This window comes from Channa argus, chromosome 21 (genome assembly GCF_033026475.1).
Source record: "Channa argus isolate prfri chromosome 21, Channa argus male v1.0, whole genome shotgun sequence".
Lineage (NCBI taxonomy): Eukaryota > Metazoa > Chordata > Actinopteri > Anabantiformes > Channidae > Channa > Channa argus.
In genome coordinates this window covers 1,909,063-1,922,753 of record NC_090217.1, presented here as the reverse complement: position 1 = coordinate 1,922,753, position 13,691 = coordinate 1,909,063, and the positions used below count along the sequence as shown (strand labels likewise).

At 47.1% G+C, this 13,691-nt stretch overlaps 1 protein-coding gene and 1 non-coding gene across 3 annotated transcripts; both read right to left on the bottom strand.

Annotated features, from left to right (window-relative positions):
- Positions 1 to 1,925: 1,925 nt before the first annotated feature.
- Positions 1,926 to 12,947, bottom strand: pthlha (parathyroid hormone-like hormone a). Of its 2 annotated transcripts, none has more exons than XM_067490997.1 (4): positions 12,796 to 12,947; positions 6,551 to 6,672; positions 2,835 to 3,371; positions 1,926 to 2,587 (listed from the first exon to the last, which is right to left on the bottom strand). In XM_067490997.1, exons 2-3 carry the CDS (start codon positions 6,655 to 6,657, stop codon positions 2,858 to 2,860), a joined length of 621 nt encoding a protein of 206 aa, XP_067347098.1. In that variant the 5' UTR covers positions 6,658 to 6,672; positions 12,796 to 12,947; the 3' UTR covers positions 1,926 to 2,587; positions 2,835 to 2,857. The 2 variants fall into 2 exon arrangements, with proteins under 2 accessions (XP_067347098.1, XP_067347097.1); XM_067490996.1 differs by lacking the exon at positions 12,796 to 12,947 and adding an exon at positions 6,931 to 7,614.
- On the bottom strand, positions 4,285 to 4,357 carry trnat-ugu (transfer RNA threonine (anticodon UGU)). Its single transcript has one exon. It is a non-coding gene; the product is annotated as a tRNA-Thr (tRNA).
- Positions 12,948 to 13,691: the final 744 nt, after the last annotated feature.

Sequence of the window (13,691 nt, the reverse complement as noted above, 5' to 3'; positions counted from 1 at the left end):
AATGAATGAAATTAATTTTAATTTTTATATCAGTGGCTCAGCCGAGCAAAATAAAGGAATTTTCTGCTTCATTCAATATAAAACTTTGAACTTGTATGCATCTTTTATTGCACCATATCATCTGATCGACCTTCTTTCATCTCTTCTCTGTCCATCTTCTCAGCCATTAATCTCTCCATTTCCTTTCTACCTTCCTCTCCTTCTCATCTTTCTACCTTACTTTTGTTCCAGCCTTTTTCCTGTTTTCTCATCCTCTTTCTTCCGTCCTTCCTCGCTCTTATTTTCCTGCATCTGACACCTGCTGGCCACATGTCAGTACTACAACTGAACGTTCAGTTACGTATTTGTTGATCATGACTTATCAGAGCTACAGTATCCTCTTAAGACCCAAGCTCTAATTTGTGTAAGTGTCCATATCGGTGGCCAATAGGTCTCAGTTAAGTAGAATTAACTACTAGGGAAATATAACCCAAAATGTGATGTACACGCACGTGGACGCCAGGTTCTAAGAGGGTATATAAATGCAGTGGATTGCACTGCCCAGTGCAAAGTTCGGGGTTCAAACCCCTCCCTTCCAAAACTATGCAGGCTGCTTGAAGAAGACAACTGCAGAGATTGATTTTTACACATTTATCTAAACATTTGTTGCACCAGTGCAGTACTGGTACTAATGTACAGGATGTAAGTGCTCCTTCCAGTACTGGTTTACCATTTGGATGCATGCAGCCACACTCTCGTCATAAATCTGACGGATGATGGATTTGCCTGCTGCGCAGACCCACAGGGAATGTCCATGACTCATTTGTCTCTGGAGCCTCCAAACTGTCAGAAGAGTCTGTCAGTCCCTGCACATCTGGTTCCTCCTCCTCCACAGCAGATTCGGCCGTAACAGTGAAAAGACTGGACACTGTAATGGCCTAATTTCTTTCTTCCTCCAGACTCAATGTCGTCCTCTCAGAGAACAAACTCTGATGGAGAAATCCTCAGCAGAATCTACCGCTGGCAAAAGGATCTGTGACACAACATGGGTTTAGTGCTCGGAGAGTCTGGGACCAGTTCTGCATGTAGGTCAGCTTTTGTTTTGGGCAGGACTCTCTGGGATTATTCCTGTTCTTCTATTTTCGCTCTGGGAGAGTTTCAACTTTTCCTCTGATCAAAGCCAGCCTGAAAATGAGGCCAAAAGACTCCTGTCTCATCTGGACCAGAAAAGAGTTTCTCTGGGTTGCACAGACTCTGCTGATGACAAAAGTGACTCTAACGTGTGCATTTGTGAGTTGTGGTATGTTTGCTAAAAAATATGCTGTAAGTATTAGTTTATTTAAATTAGACGTAGCAGAAAAAAGTTCACCTCCAAACAATTAAGACTTTGAGCTTCAAGTTAGGAAGTTTTTTATCAGTTTACCGTGTTCATGGATTCATGTCATCGGTTGCGTCAATGTCATTTGTTGGACTTTGGATTTGATTAGTTTTTGGTCTGACCGCCGCTGTACCTTGGTGTATTTATGGCACTGGAAAGGAGCTGTTAGATTTTTCTTTGGATACTTTGGGTTGTCAGGCTAATAATCCAAAGCCCAAAGAAATTTTTAGAAAAATTTTGAACTTAAAAAAAAACTTAAAGGTTTAATTAATCATCAAAACAGTTTGGTTTCTCCTCGGTTCATTCAATTGTTGCAAATCTAGTTTGAATCTCATTTTTTCTTTAGAAGGCACTAAGTAATGGATAAAGTAGTGTCTCTGGAGTTAAAGAAGAAATGTTAAGCTTTAAATGAGACATACGTTGTTTGTAGCTTGTGATTAATGAGGACCCAGGACAAAACCCTGGGGTACACCTCAGGACAGAGCTGGAGACTTCATAAACCTGCCTTCTCATGAGGCTTACTACTGAACACCATCAAGAAGTGACATGAAGGACACAGGAGACAGAGCGCAGTTACTGTCAAATGTTTAATCTCTTCAGTACAGGGGTTTACCTCAGTGCAAGTGCCAAAAACAACAATATCGAGCCGTATTTATGTACAAATATGAACTTTGGTACTGGGCCACAGAGCAGGTGGTGGTGGAATCGGAGACAGTGAAGGCCAAAGGTGAAAGGACAAAAAGCTTCAATGAGAGTCGAGAATATCCAGAAAACAGCAGCAAAGAAACAGAGGAGTCTGAACAGAGTCGAGGAAACTAACACAAAATCTTTTCTTCATTTCAATCAACCACAAGAACAACGAACAAAATTAATGGTATATATATTTATATTTATATATCTAAAGTGCAATATGGTACAAAAATATAGAAGGTCAGCAGCACCTCGATACATTTCCAAAATAAATACACCATTCAGACAAAAAATAAATTACTGCAAAAATCTGACATAATTGGAACAAAAAAGAAAAAAGCAAAGATTCACAAGGGTTAAAATCTGTTGCCCCCACAGAGCATCAATAAGTTTTTTTTTTTATCATATTCTGCTATCTATTCTGCTATATTTAGAATATTTACAGACAATAAATATTTTCCAATTTCTTTCCAAATAATCACCATCACAGAAAACTGTAACAGGAGTATTTAGGAGTCCAGTCCAACTGTCCGTAGGTTCCTGAAAGACAAAGTGAGAGAAACGTCGTGATTACAGAGGGACGTCGCCAACCTGCAGCTTAGAAACACTCCGGAGTCGTGAAGTATGAATTTATTTTCAAAAAACGATCTACAATTCTAAAAGGTTGTGTGTGTTTGGACTTGTGCCCCTTTGTGCTCAAGACCTGCAGAGTTTGTGCAAAACCTAACAACAATAACTGCCCACACACAGTTGTGTTTGAAATGGTTGGGAATAAAGTTGGACTGACCTTCGTCAGAGACTGACGGCGTTTTAAAGCAGCGCCCTCTGCAGGCCCAGCAGAGACCTCCACTCCAGGTGGAGTCCGCTCCCGGGTTCGTCCTCCAGCCGCCCCCCCAATGAACGCGCCCTTCTCTTCCTCTTCTCCCCCTCCCTCCTCTTCCCGGACCTGCCTTTCTTCTTCTTCTTCCCGGGTGCTCTGAGGACGCTGTCTTTGTACGTCTGGGACTTGTTGGTCTCCTGCGGCAGGTTGGTGCCCTCCTCCTCCTCCAGCCTGAAATTGCTGGGCAGGTTTTTGGTCGCTCCGGGAGGTTTGGAGTGCAGGGTGCTGCCGGTGGTGCTCAGGTTGATGCCCAGGCTGAGGCCCGGCAGCCCGACGCCAGCGCCGCTGCTGCTCCCCCCTGCACCTGTGGTCCGGACCGGAAGGTCACGGATCTCTGCCGTGTGGACTTCGTCCAAAAGCTCCTGCAGCCACATGCGGCGCTTGAAGTCCTGCAGCGTCCGGCCTTTGTCGTGCATCAGCTGAGCGTGAGTCACAGACCGTTTTCTGGAGAATAAAGAAAAACAATCACAGTTTTGAGAAGTTGTGACCTCATGTTAAATACTTTGGATAAAAGCATCTGGCAGATGAATTATTTGTTAGTGAACAGTCAGATAAAAACCTCCTATCTTTCAGATTAGACGAAGACAGAAGCAAAGAGGAAAAGATGGTTTCTACTCTGCACTGATGCACGTGTAGCTTCAGTTGGTGTGAAAATGTGGTTCTCCAGCAGAGAGCAGCATCAGCCCAGCAAGCAAACCACCAGCTGTGGCTCGTTCCTCACACCCAGTCAGCTTCATTTGTTTTTAGATCCTTTGCCTGCCGTGCACGCCGTGCACGTTAGTCCCCATCCGGGCACGGACGTGACGTGATCCATCGGACCGCAGGAGCTGGATGTGTTTCCAGGGTTGTTAAAGGTGTTACAGCACAGTTACAGTCATGAATTGTCCCTCCTGCTCTTTTCACAGGAAGATGCCAGTTTCCTTTGTGATTGTGTTGGATTATTATTATTATTATTATTATTATTATTATTATTATTATTATTATTATTATTGTGAGCAAAGTGAAACACAGATGTTAACTGACACGTCCGTGGCCTGAGGGGTGAAACCTGTGGTTTCAAAAGAAACTGGCTCCAAACTGTGGAGCAACAACCAGAGCTGAGAGGGGCACATTTGTTTGTTCCCAGCATTTATGGTTTATCATTTCAACCACACCCAATCAGATTGGCAAACAATGCAACTCCAAAGAAAAAAGAAAACAGGCGGCCGCTCCTGTTTTTAGACAGCTCACCAAACTTTACTGAAATCTGGGAAAAGCTTGAGACGCTCAGTGTTGTATTTGATCACGATTTGTGTGATGTTGAAAGTGTCTGTTATTATACTGAGGACTCGTTTTCTTGAAAAATGAAATCACACACAGGCCCCAGCGAGATTTGAACTCGCGACCCCTGGTTTACAAGACCAGTGCTCTAACCCCTGAGCTATGGAGCCCTGCGTGCTCAGGCCACTTGAGGGTGCTATATGAATAGAACTAACAACACCGGACGGTGACGGAACCCTGAGGCCTGAAACACGTAGCAGAGGGGGGTCCACAGAACGGTCTGCTCTGGTTTTGATGGGGGGGGGACATGTGACAGTCAAAGCAGCAGAAGGAAAGCAGAGGGCCACAGAAGAGCAGCAGCATCAACACCGAGCCAAAACTGACACGATGCCAGACCGACACTGGACCATCACTGACCAGGTGTGTGAGCACATTGACTCGCCCTCAGTTTTACCTGCAGGCCCAGCAGCTTCGGCAGCTGATCTGTATTCATGTACCGACGTTTTACAGCAAACGTCTAGTATTTTTCAAACTAAACGTTTGCTGTAAAACGTCCGTACTGAAGAGACATTTCAACTGATGAAGCTCTTTATTATTCAGCTCCCCCAATGTGAGAGTGTGTTTTTCTGCTGAGTGATCCTGAACAAAGCTCAGAGGAAGCCCCCCGAGAGCAGCTTCTGTTTATATGCATAGAGATATTTCCTGTAAAGCCCACGTCTGAGGACTCTTTGAAAAGGGATCCGGTGGAGTTTTTACCTCTAACAAAGCAGACATCAAACCCTGCAGTGAGGGCAAAGGAGGAGGAAAAGGGGTCCCGAGCGCTTCAACAGGGGGCTCTAGTCCCACCTGATGCTAATTGCGTCTCTCTGTGGGAGACAAACCAGCGCTGTGGAATTTCACCGAGCTGCCAGCTTCACGACGTTTGTCGGTTCAGCGTTCGAGGCGGCGGAGCCTCAGATATGGCCTCCTGTGGGGCTAAACTGGGGCAGCGGCGTCTGACATTTGTTCATAATGGCAACCACATGAGGCCTAGTTACTGGTCGGGTCTGATCCTGGTGCTTCTCTAGTAAAGTGGTTGTGACGCTGATTTTAACTGTGCAGGCTTCTTAATACAGAACCTTAGAACCTGGACCTCTAACTAGGCTCTGATCACTGTACCAACAGACAAAACCATCCAAAGTCTCATTCAAATCCTTTTTCGCTCTGATAACACACAGCTCCTGATTTAAATCCAAGCTATTTAACTCCATGAGTTTCTCTACATGGGCCGTGAGCCTGTCTTCCTCTGTTGAAATCAAAGAGGACAAAGTAAGCTGACAATCAATTATTAATTCATAAATCCTTTAAGTAAGTGTTGCTGACAGGCAGCACACGTTCACTGGATTCTGACCAGGAGCCAGAACCTCAGAACGGCCCTCACTGCAAAAACCAAACATTAAATCAGGTTTAAAATCCAGGAGCAGCAAATAAAGGGTCAGAGGTCAGCAGCTCACGCTTCTCAACGCTCCCGTGTTTTCCTTTCCGCCCCAGGTGGCGTTCGCCCCGTCCTGAAGTCCTATGAAGTGCACATCACACAAGCCCTGACATAAAGAGAACAGGCCCCACACACGCTGGGGGAAAGTGTCCTGTCCGGATCGTGGAAACTGCTGGAGCCTGTTAAACCTGGACAACACACTCTCTGAATCACTTTAAAGTCTCCACGCTGTTCCTTCAGCAACTGCCGCCACCCAAATGCATTTCAGATGTGATCTCTCTCCCCGGAGACTCCGAACTTGATTCAGTCAGAGGAGAAAATCTGCTTTCAGAGCATCCTCCCACCGCTTCATTAAAAAGCAATTACATCCAAAAAGCGTCTCAGCGATATGATCTTTCCAAAGCTCTCAGAGTGTGTTTAGCATTCTGGCTTAACAACTTGAAGGAACATTTATGCTGCTTGGCATCAAACATCTCAGCAGGAGCAGCAGGTTTGGTTTGGTGCGCGGCCGAGCCAAACATCAGCATTATTCATTTGCCTGCTTTGCAAAGACTCGCCGTCTTTGTTCAGGAACGGATAGCAGCAGAAGAGAAAGCTGCGAGGGCGCTGTTCTGAACCTGTGGGAAGCAGCGGCGAGGACGGAGCCGCTGGGACTTTTTCACACGGAGACGGTCTCTGCTTTAGGTAAACACACAGGTGGGCGAGGTGCTAACTAAACATCTGCTGGCACGTTTCACAAATGAACACATTTTCCAGCCTGTGCTCGCCCACCACGCAGAGTGGAAATAAATGAAAAGAAGCTTAGAGGGATCCCAAACAGAAAAGATGATCAGGAGGTTCATTCCGCTGCTTGTCATTTGGCTTTAACACAGCTCTACAGATAACTTACACTCTGCTGCTCAGGGCATCAATCGGCCGTCCATAGTGTGGCACCGGGGAGCAGAGCAGGAAAAGAGCGAAGCACCACTGCTGCAGGGCTCTTCTGGAGCACAACATCGTGGAGACAAGTTCCTGCAAAGAAAGAAACACACACATTAAAGAGTCCATCTGTTAGTACCTAAACCAAACCCACGACAAGCTGCCAAAAGGCTGCTTGGAGCTTTGCTCCGAGTCCCAGTCGTTGAAACGTTCACTCTGCTTTACTTCACAGAAACCAGCCCAGTATGTTTCAGAGCAGATTCCAAATTAAGCCACAACAAAGCTGGAATTAAACCCACCAACAGAAAGGAGAGAGGAGGAGGAAAGGAGAAGAGTTAATGGGGAACTTACTTTCCCACGGCAGCGTCTGTCCCTCACAGAAAATCGTATTCTGATTATTTGACTTTCCACGTCCGCCCCACACCTCCTCAGTCCAGGTGATGGCACCAAAAGATCCAAGAGCTTGTCTTCTTGTCAGTTTTTAATACAAGTCCCCCAGTTTCAAAGCTCCTGCCGTCACAGAAGTCCAGCGGCAGCTCCAGGTGTTGGTCAGGCTAAAGGTGAGTGTCAGAGTGGAGGCAGGACAGGCAGCGGTGGGACCAGCTGAGGCTGCTGCTGCTGCTGCTGCTGCTGCTACAGGTCGCTCTGATGGCAGCGTTTGCTGCATGCTGCCTGAGAGCCTGAGCAGGTCAGAGGCGAAGGGAAGGGGAGGACTTATTAACAGAGAGGAGGGCCTCCATCATGTCTCTGCCCACTGACTGTGGAGGCTCCTCACTGTGTGAGTGGAGCCAGAGGAGTTGGCAGGAAGGTGGCGCCGGAGCAGCACACACTGAGTCAAACAGTGCTGTCTGCAGGCTCAGTCAGTGCCAGGAGTACTGTAAATACCATTCCACTGATAGACGCAGAGACGACCGAGTGAGCACCAAGGAAAGACCAAGACCTCACAAAACCAGAGCCACAACAAATGGACACGACGCCCTTTATATTTATTTAGCTTTACTGTGGGTACTGTATCGGCCATGACACATAATGCTGGGACGTTTTCCTCCAAATAACTTTATTTAACATGCAAAACACGAGAGAACGGATTCCAGAAGGATCTGCTCAGTGAAAGAATCAACAAGGTGAAAAGTACAGAAAAAAAACGAAAAGACAACTGAATTAACAAGGAAACGATAGTTTCAAGGCAAAAAACAACCCAGGATATGAACAAAACGTACATTTGGGGTTAAGCTTTAGAGACGGAGACGTCTGAGCCACAGCAACAGGACAAGGGTCTTTGGTGCTGGTGACATAGCTGGACGCGGACAGACATCAGCCGACTCCGTAACAAAAGGTAGAAATTCATTGAGAACCAGACGGGGTGTGAGCTGCCTCAGGAAACGGTTCACAAATTGGGATAGTACATGTCTCTTCAGAGAACTGAGGCAGCCCAGACTCTGAGCCAACAGGCAGTGGAGGACGGCTGAGAGTGAGACGGGCTGTGTTCAAGACCGGTGGTGTGATTTGTGAGACCTCCTGGTCACACAAGACACAAGTTTCCTGCAAAAAAAGATGAAAACAACTCCCTAAAACACAGTGGCTCAGAGTGATGCAGGACTTTCCCGAGTTAACCTCCACGTATGGAAGCCTTGCCCCCCCCCCCTCGCCACAGAGCAAACAACAATAAGTCAGACAAACACTGTGGGCAGTGGCCCCCCCCTCCCAGGCTCTGCTCTGACAGACGCCTGTTGAAATATTAGCTGTGCTTTCCAGCTGTGCCTCTTTCTATTAGGACCAGATCTCGGAGTGAAGCGCAGATCAGTACAGTCTGCAGGACTCACCTCTCAGGCTGGACCCCCCCCAAACAAATGAGTGTGGAAATCACCAGCATCAACCGTTCAGAGATTGGTGTTTGTTATATCCCAGCACCACGTGAACACTGATGTTTAGAAATCGACTGACATGTGATTAATGTTCCTCACTGTTCACAAGATTTTTTTATTCCACTTCTGGAACATGAGCACGTTCAACAATAGCTGACTGTTTGTTCGAAGTCTGAGTTTTAGCTAATAAGTTATATATGTTTTTTATGGTGAACAAAATCCCATTAAGGTCCAAAGACAGATGGAAATGCCTGAGCAGGTATTAGTGTGAATGACACAACATAACTGTACATAATAAACTACTGTACAAATTAAAGCAGCTGCGTCCGAGAATAATCACTTTTAAATATTTCTTTAATCATCCAGCAGCTCCTGTGTCTTTGCAGCTGCTCCACTACGATCACTATTCTCAGGTGGTGCAACCAAACCACCGAGGGTGAAGTCAAACAGTGACGTCGGAGGCCGGACAGGAAACAATGAGCTGAGAGCAACAAACAGCAGCAGAGTTGTGTGTAAATGGACGGTTTTCCTTAGCCCACTCCCCCCTCTGATAGAAAGTGATGAACCAACCATCAGCTGTGAATATGTTGACCAGAGATGAGCCCCCTCCCACAGTTATCGCCAACAGAAACTGTTCAGCTTCTCAGCTCCCTCAGCTTCTTCTGTTCCTAATATCAGCATCAGGTGGGTTTGTTTTGGGGCAGCATTAATCAGTGCACTCTCTAACCTGCCCCCCCCCCCACCCACACTCACAGAGCAGCATGAAAGGCAGGGCGTTAGCCCACCATGCGCTTGCGAATGTTTAGCTAAGGTCAAAGACCCCCCCCCCCACCCCCAAAGGGGATTCAAAAAGGCAGCACTCCAACAGCAGCTGGAAAAATCCCTCAAGGTGCAATGGCTGCTTTTGTTCTGTGGGGGGGGGGGGGGTTTGAATTTACTTGGTTGTCACCAACGCTCGACCACGGCGGCTTATAGATGTGTGACTTTGCCCTACGTAAAGGATTTCAAATCACACAATGAGCTCAGTCTTTGTTCAGCGTGCAGGCTGCCAACAGACTCCTCTCATTCATTAACGGGCGTAAACACCACCAAGGTTCCTCCCCAGTCATCGCTCAGCAGAGAAGGTGGATGATCAGTGCCAGAGAGAATCATGGGAGCAGTTTCCCCCAGTTCGTCCAGTTGCTGGCACTTTACGAGCTCCTCTGGTTGGAGTCGGTTCAGGAACACAGAGTCCGAGGAGTTCCTTACAGCGGGGAACAAAAGGAGGAGTGTCATGAGGACACTGAGCCCCCCCACCCCACCCCACCTCCACCCCCCAACATGGGGCTGCAGAGAAACCTCTCATGCTTCACCTGCATGTAAACAGGTCCAAGAGAAAAAGGGCTTTTCCTGGCAGCATGCGGCATGTGGGGGCCGAGCCAGGAAAGCTGTTTCACATTCATAGAAAATTGCTGTGTTTTGGCAGAGAGCAACATACACAAAACAAACGTCGGCTTTTAATCTTTGCCCCCCCCCCCCCCCCCCACCCATCACCACCACCTCCCCTGCTGCTCTGCTTTTGAAAACAATTCTCCACACACAGGCCTGTACTGTTTGCAAGCCCCCCCCTCAACCATCAGAAAGCACGTTAACCCCGTCAGGTCGCGGGTTAGCGTTGTGGACGTTTGGTCCAAAGCAGACGACTTGCATGTCTGTGTGTGGGACTGGACCTACAGTTTCTGTTGGACGTGAACGAGTTGCTGCTGCTCTTAACTCACTTTGTGAAAGTACAGTAATTGGCAGAAAATACTTTGGGCTTCAGTCACTTGACACTTTACATGTGAAATAGTTTGACAAACAACTAGTAATAACTGTTAGTTTTTGTCCAAACTTGAGCTTTTAAATCATTACAAATACCATTTTTAAACTGGTTTTAACATCCACAGTGAGTAGTGGGTCGAGCTTCTGCAGAGTACGAGAACTAAAAAGTCCATGAACATATACAGACTAAACTATAATTAATACAAAAAAATCTGGTTTCCCTTTCTGTGAAATGGCCTTGTTGTGTGCTCACTCCACTTTCAACGGAATATATCATGTTTAAGGGGCTTTTAAGACATAGACTTAAGTGGCCGTTTTCCCCTTAACAACGTGAAAGAATTTTACACCAGCAGCCCCCGACTCTTTCTGCACAGGAGCTTGTGACTTGTAGTAAATCACATAGCAGGAATGAAGGTCCAACAGAGAAACGATGGAAAATTGCAGGGATGGAGGGTGGGGGTGGGGGTGGGGGTGGGGGTGGGGGTGGGGGTGGGGGCAAGGGCAACCGAGTGATGGATGATGATGATTGAGGGATGATGAAGAGACCGTTAGACGTTTTGCTCATTCTCCTCTCAGGGGTGGCCTTCCTCCCTCTCATTCTAACCTCTGGCTTACCTAACCCCCCCCCCCGGCTTCGCTTGGCAGTGACATAATTTAATGGAGGAATTCTGGAATGTGCTGCATTTTTCTGGACAGCGATGGACAGACAGAAACCCAGTCCCAGTTTGTCCCCTCCCTCTTGTTTTAGTCTCAGTTCCCATTAAATAGCACACGCCCACCACACGAACACATGCTCCACCACCGCTGTGCAACCACAAATACTATTTCTCTGGAGCTCTACCCAACGCTGGGAGCTGCAGACATATTTTCACAGGCTTTTTGCCCCCCACCCACCCACCCACCCCAGCCCCCCGACCACAGCACTAGTGTTTTCAACCCTGAGTTATGGATTCAAAGTCATTTAAAGGCAGTTTGTAAAAGATTTGTTTACTGGGTTTTGAGGGTTTTAGACCCCCACCCCCCCACCCTCATTTACTGCCATGAGAACTTTGTCCTTAAAGGACGACTTCACCAATTTTCAGCTTGGTTTCTATGGCTTTAGTTTACGGTGTTTCCCTGTATCCAAATATTCCTCTGCTTCTTGCTGAAAAACTCCAGATGACATCACCCGGAGGAGTTTTTCATCATTAGGAGTTCAGATGATGTCATCTGGAGGAGCTCTGGAAAAGCAGGTTGACCATGATTACAAACTCCATAGTGTGAGCAACATGACATAATCTGAACTGAAGGTTCCTCCAAGTGATGTCATCTGGAGGCGTTTTTCTGCTACAAGTAGAGAAATACTTTCTATAGGGAGGTCACTGTACTACCCAAAGTAGAACCAAAAGAAACAAGTTCAGAATCAGTGAAGGCGTCTGCCATGTGCAGAAAAAGCCTGTGATGTGTCATCTGAAGTCATGAGGAGTCACTGAGCTAGAAGCGTATTAAGGAAATAAAAGCTGCAGAACCCGAGAACCCGGGTCTCGGGTTCTGCAGCAGCACACAAGCAGCAGTGGTGTGAGGAGGGAGCTCGGCGCCTCCAGTCTGTGACTTCTGCAGATGTCACCAACAGAATGTGTCACGTTTCTGCACTCAATTATATCTGATTATGGTTAAAGCTGCGCTGCCAGCAAACACACACACACACACACACACACACACACACACACAGTGGGTCGGAGCAGTGTGGACTCGCTAAGCAGTTGTCACTTGCAGTTGTCTTTGTGCGTTTAGGCTCATGATTTGATTAGCGTTTAAAGGGAAACACGAGATATTTACTGCTGAGGCTTCGTAACAGTTCAGGCCTCAGCGAAGGTGTGAAACCACAGGGAGCAGTGTGTTCTCACTTCAGCGAGTCTCTGGAGTTTTCATTTGACGATGGAGTTTGTCTCACAGCTTCTAAATCTGACCTTCTCTCTTAACACGGTTTGAAAAAGCTCTGCTGGAGCCAACAGTGCTGATCCTGCTCAGTCTAACACAACAGAGATCAATAAAAATGTCTCACATGAAACTAGACCAAGATGTTTCGTCCCAGTCAGTGAGTTTCAGTCGTGATGTCGCCCTCAAACCTTTGCTGCCCTGTGTGGAAATTAACGGCTGTTAAATCCAGATTGAGTCAGTCCATCATGTGAAACCTCCAAACCCAGACCCCTGAGCTCAGAGCGGCTTTTACGAGGCTCAATTCAATGTCACAGTGAAAACTCTGCACTAGAGGTCTGAACGGGACAGACCTGAACTGACAGGTCCCTGCAGTTTGACTGGGTCCAGTCATCCTCAGCTCGCTGTGGACAGTCTGACTGGACGTCTTGTCTGCAGTTTCTTTAACCAGTCCAGGCACAAACTAGACCTGCATACAGTGTCTTAAGTCCTCAAACCTTGTGAGGTCCAGAAAAGGAGACAGGTTTGTAACATAGTTTTACACCAGAGGCTGCAGAGACACTGCAGTCCCCTCACAGTTTTTGTCTGAGCGTCCACACAAAACACTTGAATGTCTCAATGCGTCTTGTCTTACCTGTGTCAGAGTTCCTGGCTTCTTCCAAAGTGAAGAGTGGCAAATGAAAACCTCTTCCCTCCGTTTGTCCTTAGTAAGTGTCCTCAGGTTGTTTTGGACGCTGCTGGAGTCTGTCCCCACTCTCTGTGCTCGGCTGTGAAGCCCTGAAAAGCCTTTTAAAGGAGGCTGATCCCGCCCGCTGACATCAGCAGGTCACCGTAGTAGAAGAATCCATGAAGCTGCATGTGTAATTAGATGGATGAACTTACTCACTCTATCTGCTCGTCCCTCCCTCCCACACCCCCTTTCCTTCATCCTGTGCTGTCCTCACACACACACACACACACACACACACACACACACACACACACACACACACACACACACACACGGCCGGTAAATTTCATGTTGTTCACCAGTTGGGGTTTTGTGGTTGCTTTACTCGCACTTTGTCACACATCGATCCTCCTCACTTGGTTTTTACTCGTTTGAACGTCACTGAGGCAGAGCAACAAACCCCACACGGTAAATTCAACCTCCAGCTGTTATTTCTACACCTCCCTGCGCTGAACGTGGGCACATTAATGTCATCGTTCAGGAGCCAATTGTGTCTCTGTTGTTTTTGTCTGTCGTCTCTGTTTTTGTCTCAGTTTAATTCTACTGCATTAAGTAATGACCCCCCAGTGACCAGACTTGTGCATGATTGACCAGAGGTGGGAGGGAGAAAAGAAAAGAAAAACCTCTCCAAAACATGGCAGTAGTGGTTTTGTTGGTCACGCCTCCCCCTGCTTGCGTAGCCGAAAGCGAGGAGCTCCACTTTCCAGTTGTTGCCATCTGGTTTGAGGTTCTCTATGTTTAGCCGAGGCTCATGGTTTGGGGTTGTGAGCTGTGGGTCAAACCCTCCTGCATGAGTGAGG

Excerpts from the sequence above, each read along its gene's own strand:
- pthlha (XM_067490997.1), bottom strand. The coding sequence starts at position 6,657 with ATGTTGTGCTCCAGAAGAGCCCTGCAGCAGTGGTGCTTCGCTCTTTTC. Across the intron at positions 3,372-6,550 it reads GATGCCCTGAGCAGCAGAGT|AAAACGGTCTGTGACTCACG; the intron begins GTAAGTTATCTG and ends TTTATTCTCCAG.